The following is a 14,204-nucleotide window of genomic DNA, read 5'->3' on the forward strand; positions in this document are numbered from 1 at the left end:
ACTGGAACTACTAGAAGGGGCTGTTCATTTTCTGACCTTGCTAAAACAGCCAATCAGTGTGCGATGATGGCCAAGGCAGTAGTATTGCCGAAAGTGATCTTCCCAGAAGGCATCCTCTAGTGAAGGTGAAAGTTTCTTTTGGAAGTGTCTGTTATACAACTGCACTCAGTCAAGGTTTAAAGCTTTCTTCAATCAGTATAGTTAGCTGCAATTGAGTCCAGTGTTGATCTGCTGTGTCTTTATCGCATACTGCAGCCATTCATGAAAGAGGCAGTACTTTTAATTTTTACGTAATGATTTAATGAGTAAATGGTTTTTTTTTATGTCTTCCTGGCACAACAGGCCAACTGAATCTGCAGTTTTCGCATGAAACTTCTATTTCTATGCCGTTTGCTTTCTAGAGTTTGTTGTGTGTTTGCTGCAAGTAGCGTTTGTCATAGCAGCATAAGCCTTTTTCAGCAATGAGGGAAGTGTTTTGCTACATTATGCTGGCAGGTGAACACTTAGAAGGATTTTTGGGTGCCATGTGGCGGCTTATCACTTGCACAGCTTTTAGTTTTTCTTATGTGCTTACTACACTGTGTGTGGCACGCCTTTTTTGCTTTGCCGAATGCTTCAGAGCTTTGCCAGTTGCAGTTTTATCTCAACATAACAAATGGAAGAGCCTTGACACACTGGTTGGCAAGTTTCCACAAAACCACATGGAATAAACCTCAAGTTTTTATATTGTTGTAGCATTTCTACTGCCCACATTCCTGCAGCAGCATGTGGGCACATCTTGGGTGCTTGCAAATAAATGCATACAGTTGTGAGTGTAATGAAATGCTGTGTGGTACATAGATGGTTTTGTGATCAGGCATGCCCTCAAGGTGGTGTTCAGATACTCTCCCTGGTGCCAAGCTCTGGCACGGCCCTCGAGTATGTTTCGATGTTTTGCTGTGTCCTGCACTTGTTTGGGGAATGCCCAGTGCTGCTTTGTGGGGCCAGAACTGTGTGCATTTTGTCATGCGTGATGCCTCGGTGAAGCTTTCACGCCCTCTCTCTGCTTTTGAGAAGGTCTTGTCACGGCGCTTGGGTGGCCACTGGTGCGTGCACCGACCGGCGCAGCCCCTCCCCTTCTTCCTGCAGTGCCTCTGACCACACTCCCTTACTGCTTGACCACCATTTCTAGTGGACTACGGACCAAGACGTCACCGATGCCATAAGTGCTGTTGGGGTCAACGATGTGTTAGACATCAAGTTTTTTGAGAACAGAGCCAATGGCCAGTCGAAGGGGTAAGATCCTTTACAATGTGCCCAGAAAAAAAAAAAAAAAAGTTTTGCGTCTTTTCTGGAACTCTTTGCAGTAGTGTGCATTGTGCTGCGATTTCTTCTTTCTCGTGGACTGTGCATCCTGCCGACTCTACATTCTTCTTGTGCAGAATTTTAGCCCGTGTTCTGTTTTGGCAGCGCCTGCTTCGATAGCCTCCTGTGTGGATTGCTGTTCACACTCTCTCTGTCTCGCGAGTGCCACTTCGTAAAGCAACGGGCAAATCTCCGTAGAGTTGCTCCGAGCGTTGCGTAACAGCAGATGTAAGATTGATTGCTCATCGTGTCACATGCGAACTACCTGTAACGTCGTTCCTTGACCCCTGATGTGGCACAGGGGCTCTTTGTCAGCAGTTTACCTACATGTAGCATGCCGTGTTTTATAAAACGCTATGGAAGATACCTTTTTGTTGAGTTACTCCAGCTCTTGCATACATTTTTGTTTTACTTTGTGCATGCTTCTTTTGGTGCCAAAGGACTTTTCTTCAAGACATGGTAGTGAAGGACTGACAAATTGGACTGTGTGATTTTTTGCGCTGCCACCGTTGTAATATGGCACAGTGTAACGTAGCGCTTTGGCTGCTTTTCTTTTGCAAAAAAGTGTTGAGCCTTTAACACGGCAAGTTCATTTTCTTTTTTTCCCCTGATATTGCACTTTTTATATTTTGCACTTTTGCTGTGTGCATCAGGTTCATCGTTGTTCCATAGAACAGCTTTTATAGTGTGGAATGTCTGCTGCGTTTTTCTGTGAATTTGACGTGTTGTAACGCTTGCACTTTTTTGTGATTTCGACATGACTCGCTACTCCTGTTCAACCCATACATAGAAAGGCATTGCTTTTTATCATATGTTGCAGTCGAACCCAGATATACCAAATTATAAGGAAATTAAAATATTTAAGGATGTCATATTTTATGTAAAAAAAAAATGTGTTAGAGTAAGGCATAGCAGAAACGTCTGCTCGTCTCAGCGTATTTTCAGTGATTGTAACATAGAGAAAGAAGCCTGCCAGGTTGCACATTTGACTTCCCTATTAGAAGGCTGAAAAATGGGCTTCATATCACAGCACCTATAACTAAACACACGTGTGACCCTCCCCCTACCTTCCTTATGCACAGTCTTTCCAATTTTGCACTTTTGTTCTCACACTTTCACGGTTTGCTGAAAGTGCCACTTGTAACATCAAAGGTCGATTTAGCCACTGCTCTGTACTAGTATCGCATTGTGCAGTTGCATTTTCTTCTGTGTTGTAATGTTCAATGGGTTGCTCTGAGCCTTCTCCAGGTAATCCGAAAGCAGTTCATTGGTGCCTTCAATTAACACAATGACAATGAATAAAACCGAATACTGACTGAAATTCAGTGGCTGCAGGGGGCATCGCTCAACAGCACTATTTGAGCCTGTTTGTCTAGCCCACATAAACATTGGCTGCAATGTCTACTTCACTGTGTTCGCACCGCTGGCACTTACAAAGTAGTGCTGTAATGTTGGATCGAATGGCACCCAGAAAAGCTGAAATATGGTTGACTGGCCTTGCTGTTGAGTCATTGGACATTGCAGTTGTCCACAGTCCCCAAGTCTCCTTTCCCTTTGCATGCAGGGGAAATGTGGTTTCGCCAGATACGTCAGTTCATTCTCACTTCATTTACAGTGTCCATCTTCGTTTTAATGCTTGGTATCTGTGAAATCTCCACACGTAACATGGCGCCCCCTCAAAAAAAGTAGCTGACATCTCGAAATGCTGAACAGAATTTCTGCAGGCTAGAAGTGGTCAACTTGTGGAAAATTTTTAATAATTTAAAAAAAAAATATGCTAATGCGTAGATACAAGTAGACAAGGCTTTAAACAGGCTCACAATTGTAATGGAAAATTTCGCTTTATTCACGGCAGTGTTGTCCTCTTGCACAGTACTTCATGCCCCATATTCCTTTGCCAAAATGTTCCCCACAAAGAACAGTTTCATTGCTCAATCAGTCCACATGTGCCGTCAGGTGGCACTCACGTCGGAACACTAGTGCCACCTCTTGTAATGCTCTATAAATCGAGCTCCCGCCATCATATTTCTCATGCGCATTATGCGCTGAAGATGATGTTAGAAGTCTCGAGAGTTGTGTGGGAAAGATGAACATCAAGGTTCGTGAGTCAGGCATCCTTGCAACGTCTGGGATCGTAGATAGATTCATTTGTGCATAAGAAAAGCGTGAGAGTGTTGAAGCGTTTCCTAACGTTCGAGGGAGCAAGCAGGCTTAGACAACCGTGGCACATTTTCACATCTTGTCTATGTGTGTGTCTGTGTTTGTGTAAGGCATGCTGCAGTTTGTGCAGATACCCTTATGGCACAGTATTGGTTTCTTTTTTTCACTAACTACACGTTGTGCTGTGCAAGTCTTCTTTCTTTCAACTAAGCAAATTCATGTTAGAGCCACCTTTAATCTTCATCAGTGTGCCAAGGCGATTGGCTAGTTGTTTTCATTGCACTTTATGGTGCATCAATCTAGTGCGTAGCTGTCATTTTGCCAGGCTTGATATATTTATATTGGCGAAAGTTATGAGTGAATCGTGATGTTCTGCGGAAGAACCAGTTGTAATGATGTGGCGGGATGTGCTTAACACGGTGTTATCACTGTGTCGTTACAATTGCCGGTTCTATTGAGTGCCACCTACATTTGTGGGGTAGGAACTCACTCATTTGGTATCTTCCCGAGCGGTACCGCCATGCTAAACATGGTTGCCACTTTTAGCAGCAGCGTCTCTTTCGTCAGTGCTCTACTGTACATTATTGTAAAGCTGAGGTTGCATGTTGACCTTCTGTTTCTTCATGTCACTCTTAAGCTGTGGAGTCCAGATCATCTGATCTATGTGTGTATGTGTGTAGATTGCGTAAATTAAAGATGACATATAAATGAATTGTGTTACTTATGACGACTAACGTGAATTTAATGCCATTTTTTGTTTGTATTAAACTGAAATCACGTACTTTCTTGTAGCTAACACTAAACTGCGTGTAAGCCAATGTGTGTTTCTTTTTTTTCCCCTCTTTTTGTGTTTTTCTGTGTTCAGAACTCTTGCTCGTATCGGAGAAACATGTTGACATACCGCTATATTTATAACGCACGTGCCATTTGTTATAACTCTCAGACAACTGTACCACAAGCCTGTTCTGGTTATTGTAGCATGTTCACAGAGGGCAACTCACAAGATCAGAACACGGAAATGTTATAACTTGAACCATTGTAACTACATTTGCTTGGGAATCGATGGTGCTGCGAAACAGGCTGTAGTTGTGTTACGCACCAGCTGAGCAATATATATTGCGTGTTCGCTGTTTTTTCTTGCTCTGTCTATTGGTTATATGTTGGAAAGACAATACACCATCATTTACAACATGTTTGGAAGTTGTGGTCATGGCCTCGTTGCTACATTGTTGTGCGTGTCTAGTAAAAGAATACACTTGGTTTGACCAGATTCTGCATTGTGACTTTGGGATCGGATAGTGCAGTCCGTGCAGTCATGGAAAAGTTGCCCAAGAAGTAAGTGCACAATATTCATCCTGTGGTTGGGTGTACATGTATAGAGCTTTTCTGTGAGATTTGTGGCTGGCATAATGCTACATACATTTAGCTCAATGAAATTGTGAAAATGTCATGGTAATTAGGCAGCGAAAATCCGATGTTATGTGCCAACAATTGTGTTTGTTGCTACACTCAGGTTCAGGTCGTCTTTCATGGCCTTGTTTTGCTTCGATCTAGAAAGATCTCTCAATTAGTTTGTATGAATTAGAAAAGCTTTTTGCCTTGCATTTTTTTAACATAACCTCTTGTGCATGCAATACTTCAATTGGGCAGTTGTTCTCGCCCATTGAAACATGGTCCTGTTACCTGATGAGTTCTTTGTGCACATTGCCTTGATACTATTTGCATGTGATGAGTAAAATATCGCATGCTTTGGCTCAGGGCAATGCATGATGTGTATGCATTGCAGTTGTAGATGATGGTTTGCTAAAGCTCATGAATGAGCTCAGCAGTTACGCTATTTGACTAGAATGTTTGTTGGGCTGTGATCAGTAAACTTACTATTCTTGCACAGCAAAATGCTTGCTCCTATGTTCCTTATTGAGCCAAATCATGGGAAGCCAACAAACACTGGCACCAAGGACAACATAGGGGAAATTACTTGTGCTTAATAAATGAGATAAAGAAACGATAAATTAATGGAAATTAAAGTGGATGAAAAAAACTTCCCCCAGGTGGGAACCGAACCCACAATCTTCGCATTTCGCGTGCGATGCTCGACCAATTGAGCTACCGCGGCGCTGTCTCCCCATCCACTTTCTTGGGTATTTATGTGACCTAGTAGAACCCTGGGAGTGTTAACCAGCGTCACCACTCACATACCTTGGCGGTGAACGTGGAACGCCCTTTTTGCCGCAGGCATCACGAGAACGTGACCTTTTTGGGTGAAGACAACTGGTCAATAAACCCACACATGCTACCTGAAGGCATCAATGTTGCCGGATTCGAGACCCTCGTTATGTAATAAAAGTGAAGAGAAGGGGTTAACCCAGGGTCCCGATTTTCATTAGACATATGAGAAGCCAACAAACACTGACACCAAGGACAACATAGGGGAAATTCATCATCATCATCAGCCTAGTTACGCCCACTGCAGGGCAAAGGCCTCTCCCATACTTCTCCAACTACCCCGGTCATGTACTAATTGTGGCCATGTTGTCCCTGCAAACGTCTTAATGTCATCCGCCCACCTAACTTTCTGCCGCCCCCTGCTACGCTTCCCTTCCCTTGGAATCCAGTCCGTAACCCTTAATGACCATCGGTTATCTTCCCTCCTCATTACATGTCCGGCCCATGCCCATTTCTTTTTCTTGATTTCAACTAAGATGTCATTTACCCGCGTTTGTTGCCTCACCCAATCTGCTCTTTTCTTATCCCTTAATGTTACACCGATCATTCTTCTTTCCATAGCTTGTTGCGCCGTCCTCAATTTCAGCAGAACCCTTTTCGCAAGCCTCCAGGTTTCTGCCCCATATGTGAGTACTGGTAACACACAGCTGTTATACACTTTCCTTTTGAGGGATAGTGGCAACCTGCTGTTCATGATTTGAGAATGCCTGCCAAACGCACCCCAGCCCATTCTTATCCTTCTGGTTATTTCAGTCTCATGATCTGGATCCGTGGTCACTGCCTGCCCTAAGTAGATGTATTCCCTTACCACTTCCAGTGCCTCGCTACCTATCGTAAACTGCTGTTCTCTTCCGAGACTGTTAAACATTACTTTAGTTTTCTGCAGATTAATTTTCAGACCCACCCTTCTGCTTTGCCTCTCCAGGTCAGTGAGCATGCATTGCAATTGGTCTCCTGAGTTACTAAGCAAGGCAATATCAGCGAATCGCAAGTTGCTAAGGTATTCTCCATCAACTTTTATCCCCCATTCTTCCCACTCCAGGTCTCTGAATACCTCCTGTAAACATGCGGTGAATAGCATTGGAGAGATCGTATCTCCCTGTCTGACGCCTTTCTTTATTGGGATTTTGTTGCTTTCTTTGTGGAGGACTACGGTGGCTGTAGAGCCGCTTTATATATCTTCCAGTATTTTTACATATGGCTCATCTACACCCTGATTCCGTAATGCCTCCATGACTGCTGAGGTTTCGACTGAATCAAACGCTTTCTCGTAATCAATGAAAGCTATATATAAGGGTTGGTTATATTCTGCACATTTTTCTATCACCTGATTGATAGTGTGAATATGGTCTATTGTTGAGTAGCCTTTACGGAATCCTGCCTGGTCCTTTGGTTGACAGAAGTCTAAGGTGTTCCTGATTCTATTTGCGATTACCTTAGTAAATACTTTGTGGGCAACGGACAGTAAGCTGATCGGTCTATAATTTTTCAAGTCTTTGGCGTCCCCTTTCTTATGGATTAGGATTATGTTAGCGTTCTTCCAAGATTCCGGTACGCTCGAGGTTATGAGGCATTGCGTATACAGGGTGGCCAGTTTCTCTAGAACAATCTGACCACCATCCTTCAACAAATCTGCTGTTACCTGATCCTCCCCAGCTGCCTTGCCCCTTTGCATAGCTCCTAAGGCTTTTTTTACTTCTGGCGTTACCTGCGGGATTTCGAATTCCTCTAGGCTATTCTCTCTTCCACGTTCGTCGTGGGTGCCACTGGCACTATACAAATCTCTGTAGAACTCCTCAGCCACTTGAACTCTCTCATCCATATTAGTAACGATATTGCCGGCTTTGTCTCTCAACGCACACATCTGATTCTTGCCTATTCCTAGTTTCTTCTTCACTGTTTTTAGGCTTCCTCCGTTCCTGAGAGCCTGTTCAATTCTATCCATATTATAGTTCCTGATGTCCGCTGTCTTACGCTTGTTGATTAACTTAGAAAGTTCTGCCAGTTCTATTCTAGATGTAGGGTTAGAGGCTTTCATATATTGGCGTTTCTTGATCAGATCTTTTGTCTCCTGCGATAGCTTACTGGTTTCCTGTATAACGGCGTTACCACCGACTTCTATTGCGCACTCCTTAATGATGCCCATGAGATTGTTGTTCATTGCTTCAACACTAAGGTCCTCTTCCTGAGTTAAAGCCGAATACCTGTTCTGTAGCTTGATCCGGAATTCCTCTAGTTTCCCTCTTACCGCTAACTCATTGATTGGCTTCTTGTGTGCCAGTTTCTTCCGTTCCCTCCTCAAGTCTAGGCTAATTCGAGTTCTTACCATCCTATGGTCACTGCAGCGTACCTTGCCGAGCACGTCTACATCTTGTATGATGCCAGGGTTCGCGCAGAGTATGAAGTCGATTTCATTTCTAGTCTCACCATTCGGGCTCCTCCACATCCACTTTCGACTAACCCGCTTGCGGAAAAACGTATTCATTATCCGCATATTATTCTGTTCTGCAAACTCTGCTAATAACTCTCCTCTGCTATTCCTAGAGCCTATGCCATATTCCTCCACTGACTTGTCTCCAGCCTGCTTCTTGCCTACCCTGGCATTGAAGTCGCCCATCAGTATAGTGTATTTTGTTTTGACTTTACCCATCGCCGATTCCACGTCTTCATAAAAGCTTTCGACTTCCTGGTCATCATGACTGCATGTAGGGGCATAGACTTGTACCACCTTCAATTTGTACCTCTTATTAAGTTTCACAACAAGACCTGCCACCCTCTCGTTAATGCTATAGAATTCCTGTATGTTACCAGCTATTTCCTTATTAATCAGGAATCCGACTCCTAGTTCTCATCTCTCCGCTAAGCCCCGGTAGCGCAGTACGTGCCCGCTTTTTAGCACTGTATATGCTTCTTTTGTCCTCCTAACCTCACTGAGCCCTATTATATCCCATTTACTAACCTCTAATTCCTCCAATAACACTGCTAGACTCGCCTCACTAGATAACGTTCTAACGTTAAACGTTGCCAGGTTCAGATTCCAATGGCGACCTGTCCGGAGCCAGGTATTCTTAGCACCCTCTGCAGCGTCACAGATCTGACCGCCGCCGTGGTCAGTTGCTTCGCAGCTGCTGGGGACTGAGGGCCGGGGTTTGATTGTTGTATTCATATGGGAGGTTGTGGCCAAGTACTGCACCAGGGTGGCCAATCCTGCTCTGGTGAGAGAGTGCGTTACCGGTTCTGGTCGCCGGGATCAGGCCGCACTCCAGGCCTGTTTGTGCAATTTACTTGTGCAATTACTTGTGCTTAATAAATGAGATAAAGAAACGATAAATTAATGGAAATTAAAGTAGACGAAAAAACAACTTGCCGCAGGTGGGAACCGAATGCACAACCTTCGCATTTCGTGAAGCGAGTGGTGGCACTGCTTAACACTCCCAGGGTTCTACAAGGTCACATAAATACCCAAGAAAGTAGATGGGGAAACAGCGCCGCGGTAGCTCAATTGGTAGAGCATCGCACACGAATGCGAAGGTTGTGGGTTCGCTTCCCACCTGCGGCAAGTAGTTTTTTCATCCACTTTAATTTCCATTAATCTATTGTTTCTCTATCTCATTTATTAAGCACAAGTAATTTCCCCTATGTTGTCCTTGGTGTCGGTGTTTGTTGGCTTCTCATGATATGACTAATAAAAATCGGGACCCTCGGTTAACCCCTTCTCTTCTCGTTTATTGAGCCAAATGTAGCATCTGGCAGGACAGGTTTTTCCTAAGACAGGGTTAGATTTAGGGGAATGTTTTAAAAGCAGTGTTACCCTTGGTGAGTGAGGGATACTGCATGACTGTCATGTCAGCATGAAATGTGTTTTTGTGCTGTTTAAGTAGTTTGGGGTGTGGGGGTTTATTCATAGTGTGCATAATAAAGAAAAAGAAAAGCTGGACTAAAGCTAGGTTTTGGTGGGAAAGGTAAGCAAACATGAAAGGTGCCTATTGCTTTAATGCAACCTCTTCTTCTGGTTAAGGCAGGCAAAAGCATGTGCATGTCCAAAGGTAATTGACCTATGAATACAGCTCCCGCAGTGAAAATCATTAAGGAGCCCAAACAGAGCCAGGGGAAACTCTAGGCAGGTGCGTAGAGGGAACTAGTGTACCCTATCTTCATCGTATAAATTGAAGAAAGCAAACCTTGCTCTCTGTGTGCCGGCATGCTTCAAAGCCAGGCCAGTGCCCAGGCATCTGACTGGCTGCCCCAAGCAATGCCAGCTGTGCTAGTGCTTGCAATGCTTCCAGCACCGCTTCATGTAGCCAAAAACTACAACTGGGCATACATCTTAGGGGTAACCTCACAATTAGTTAGTGTTTGTAAGCACAGCATTGGGAATAGTCAAACAGGGAAACATTAGAAGAATAAAAATTGAATTATTGAGGTAACAGTACTAAGGGTGGACAAAGATGTAGACAAAGACAGGCGCTACTTTCAACCGAGGTTTTATCACCAGATGTGCGAGGTTTGTATAGTCTGTCAAAATAGCAGTTAGAAAAACAGTTTAAGTAACAGTTTAAGTTTAAGAAATAATCAGTGATTGAAGCGGGATAAAAAAGGTAGTGCAAGGTCTAAGAAGTAGTCTTTCCATGCCGGCGTGGCCAAGATGCTAGGGTGAGCAGAACACTGGCAGGAGCACAAGCGCACATGGCTAGGCAGCCCACATTCTTTCGACAGTTCAGCTACTCTAGTAAGCGTGGTCGCTGTAGTAGAGCCCTGCTATGGCACTCTGTTGGTGCCAAAATGTGGGGCCAGAACTTGGAAGACAAGGGACATTAAAATAATGGATTATGCAATGCAAGAAGTGATGAATTGTCAAATTACTGATGAAATTATGCAGGGTAGCTGTCTGATTGTAGAGAAAGTGACTATTATTTGTGATTGTTAAAAGAATTCTGCTGGCCCCACCAGAACTGCAAGGGAGGGGTAACTATATAGAAAAAGACCTTTTAGGGAAAAGTCTGCAGGGAGCAGAGGTGAAACAAAGAGGGACTATTAGGTATATTTACAGTATTTACACAAGCAAATGTTAATGCAGCTTAGCCAGTGTAGGGCAGGTGAGTGCATGCCCGCTAGCAGGTAGGATGGGTCATTGTCCCCATGAGCCATATTGAATGGAGTGAGAGGGAGGATCCCAACTGGAAACAGTCCCAGAAACTTTTCGTCCAGATATAATAGTCACTTTTGTGCATGCATGGTTGCCACTTGATCAGAAAGCAAATGCAGGTGGCCACTGTTCTAGCTGAGATTGATTAAACGAAGGAGGCCGAAGTCATGCAAGGCATAGGACAGATATAAGTGGTGGTTTGTCTATAGCAAGTGTGGTTGTGCTTACATTAGATGAGACACTGTGCTTGACTGGTTTGTTCATTATGTGACTGTGACAGGGAACTTCATGGTCAGAACCCGGTGGTAACGACATGCAGTCGTCAGCATCTGAACCACTTTGAGATGCAAAGTCGCAAGCCCAGCCAGGGTATGTTTACTTTTGATTGCAAGACTTGTAGTGAACAGCTTCCTGCACAAGGCTAGGGGTTTGGGGGTGCAGTGCAGGCCGTTGAAGGGGCGGGAGCAATGCAGAGGTGATGAAGGGCAATCTTTGCATGCCACTAACTCCACATCTACTGGGCGCATTGGACTACTTTTTGTTGCAAAAGTACTGTATTTTCCAATCTGCAAGTCACACCTTTGTGTAAGTCGCACTTCCAAACGGTAGTCCTTAAAAAAAAAGGACGTATAAAAGTAGCACCAGTGTATAAAATGCACCTGCTCATTTGGTAAGTGATTTAAAAAGTCGTTAAGGATCAGGTCATGAGACAGTGTGATGAAAATACATGCTTGCAGCGGCTGCTGTCCGTGCACACATCCCGCTGTAGGCAGTGCTGATGTGTGCAAGTGCCTTCCAACATCTAGACAATAGTTTCCAGGGGTATTTTTAATGCAAAAGCATTATAAGCCCCACTATGCGAAAATCGGGCATTGTCGTCGGCAGCGTGACTGAAAGATGGTACCAAAAATGGCTGACAGCGTGACAAGTAAAAACACATCAAAAATGCTCGGATTGTTGTCAAATTTGCCGGACAGGTTTGTGTAAACAAAGCCAATTAATGAAACTGAAAAGAAAATTTGGTAAATTTCGATCTGGGTGCGAATCAAACCCGGGTTTCAAGGGTGCGATGCGAGCACGCTTCCCCGACACCACGGTGGCTCCAAAGTTATGGTTGACTAAAGTTGTGCCTAGTGCATACGTCATTGCACACGTCACATCACTGCCTGCCACTGGTTACTTGCTCTTTGGATTTCATCAGTGCTATGTCTGCCCTGATGCATTTGCAATGCCAAATCATGAGTATAAAATGAGGTGTGCCTAGTGCGTGCATCATTTCAGACGTCATGTCGCTGCCTCCGTGCTTGCTCTTCAGATTTCATCGGGACTGTGTCTACTGAAAGAGTGGAAGTGCTGTTCCATTTGTGCCAAAACACTATAATTTAGAATGAAGATGCCAGATTTAGCAGGTTATGCATGTTCAGTGGCAACCACTAATCTGTAGGTTAGTGCTTAGCCCTGCAATCCAAGCCTAAATAATACATTTCAGTGTCAGTGTCCTTGGAGTGTGGGTGTGTTGGCATAATTGTACCCAGGCCGCAAGAAAATGAAAACAGCTTGTGCCATACAGTGCATTACACAATGTATTATATAAGTGTTATGTGTTTGTGCATACACGGACCATCTAAAGACGATTGAGCTGGCACTAATTTCATGGAGCGGTCGGGAAGGAAAACCGCGTCGAATGAATAAGGTCATATAGTCTACTCAGTGTGTAGCTCATCAGTTTCATTTTATATTTTAGCACCCACTTTACGTGCTCTATCGGTAAGTACATCTGCGGCAATTAATGGGCGGACGCCGTGCGTGTGACATTCTATGTGTATTTTGCACGTGCGCCACGTCTCCGGTCAATGGGACAATAGTGTGGCATGACGGCAAACGACCTGCTTGCTTTCATGAAACGTCTGTAAACGTCTTTCATGAAACGTCTTGGTCACAAATATCCAGTGGCAACTGCAATCATCATTCGAATTTGCACTCGGGCTACACCACTGTCTGCATGGCCACACCACACAAAGTCGGGCTTTTGCCACTGCAGAAACCTAGCCAAGGATGTAAAGTTTTGTAATTAGTGAACATTATCGGCCAAATGGGGGTCATAGTTAAAAGTTCGGTGGAAACGTGAACCTCTGATATTGTGTCTGTGGCAACGCAAACACAGTGTGGAAGGTTCACCGACTTGCACAGACTGAGTCAGAAAACTTTGATAAAGCATCGTTGGGCACACAAAATATTGGCTGCTGTTTTACATCACCTTTATGGTGCCTCTGGTGGAACTGCAAATGAGCCCGATAATTGAGCTTACAAAATATTGGTCGATGAAGCAGCTTGGAAAGCCAGTGAATACTTTTATCCCTTTATTGTTTTCCAAATTATCCTGGAGTATTCTATTTCTCTTGGCAAGTTATGTGAAATACTGGCTAACATGCAATGACCAGTATGTCACTTCACATTTATACTGCAGTATTTTGCTATCTTAACTGAACATCTCCAAGAACGAAAAATTACCAGAGGGTACAGAGGGTACTATGCGAACGGTGTTCAATTTACCGTGGTGGGTGTTATTCATCATGGCCACTGTGAATATTTCTCATTTATTGTGCACAAATGTGTTAATTAGCTAAGTTTATACATTAACCTAGTCAATGAGATGTCAATGAAAAAGTTGTGGATGATGTTGAAAATGACTGATAGTATAATTTAAAGAAACTAGGGTTCATGAAGACCGCTTTGTTTGAAAGAAAAAGAAAGCCTGTGAAGTAAAAAACACCACCCAAGCATTTTGTACAGATGGTTAACCATCGAAGCTGAAACGTACGGCCCCGGTGTTTATCACTGGGTTAATCCCAACGGTTTGGTTGGCTGCCGGACGGTCGGTTGGTACGCAGTTGCTGCTTGCGCTCAGCTGCACGAGCCTGTTCTTGTGCCTGGGCAGCAGCATCAGCACGGCATAGACAAGCTCGTTCCCGGTTCTGCTCGCAACGTTGCTGATCAAAAGCTGCCTGCTACTCAGGAGTACTTATGACATGGCTTACCCATTTGGGAGCCGGAGAGAAACTGCTGCGCACGCTCGGCTGCGACGGAGAGCAATGATGTCACTGCTAGCGCAGCCAATCGCGCACCTATTTTTCGTGCATGCGCCTGGGGTTGTGCTGGAGGATTTTTTGGTTTACAGGCGACAGATAGACTGGGTACGAGCGTCCGCCCTTTTTGCTTGATGCGTCAGCAATTTTTGGCGCCTATCGTTGGTCCTTATTAAGTCCTTATCAAACGCGAGGTAGTGCGATCTTGTAAAGTCTTGCTTTCAGAACCATTCTAAGACTGC

The 14,204-nt window shown here is 44.2% G+C and overlaps 1 protein-coding gene and 1 non-coding gene across 18 annotated transcripts in view; both read left to right on the top strand.

Moving 5' to 3' along the window:
- LOC135913822 (cleavage and polyadenylation specificity factor subunit 6-like) overlaps positions 1-14,204 on the top strand; it is a 69,962-nt gene that overhangs the window by 13,462 nt on the left and 42,296 nt on the right. For 16 of the 17 annotated variants that reach the window (XM_070535837.1, XM_070535836.1, XM_070535838.1 and 13 more), the window contains exons 4-6: positions 1,172-1,275; positions 4,774-4,839; positions 11,157-11,245. In XM_070535837.1, the coding sequence (XP_070391938.1) occupies positions 1,172-1,275; positions 4,774-4,839; positions 11,157-11,245 (259 nt within the window). The remainder of the gene's footprint in view (positions 1-1,171; positions 1,276-4,773; positions 4,840-11,156; positions 11,246-14,204) is intronic. The other variant, XM_070535852.1, reaches the window with a different exon arrangement.
- TRNAR-ACG (transfer RNA arginine (anticodon ACG)) lies at positions 9,218-9,289 on the top strand. The gene has a single exon. It is a non-coding gene; the product is annotated as a tRNA-Arg (tRNA).

This window comes from Dermacentor albipictus, chromosome 3 (assembly GCF_038994185.2).
Source record: "Dermacentor albipictus isolate Rhodes 1998 colony chromosome 3, USDA_Dalb.pri_finalv2, whole genome shotgun sequence".
In the NCBI taxonomy this organism is placed as follows: Eukaryota; Metazoa; Arthropoda; class Arachnida; order Ixodida; family Ixodidae; genus Dermacentor; species Dermacentor albipictus.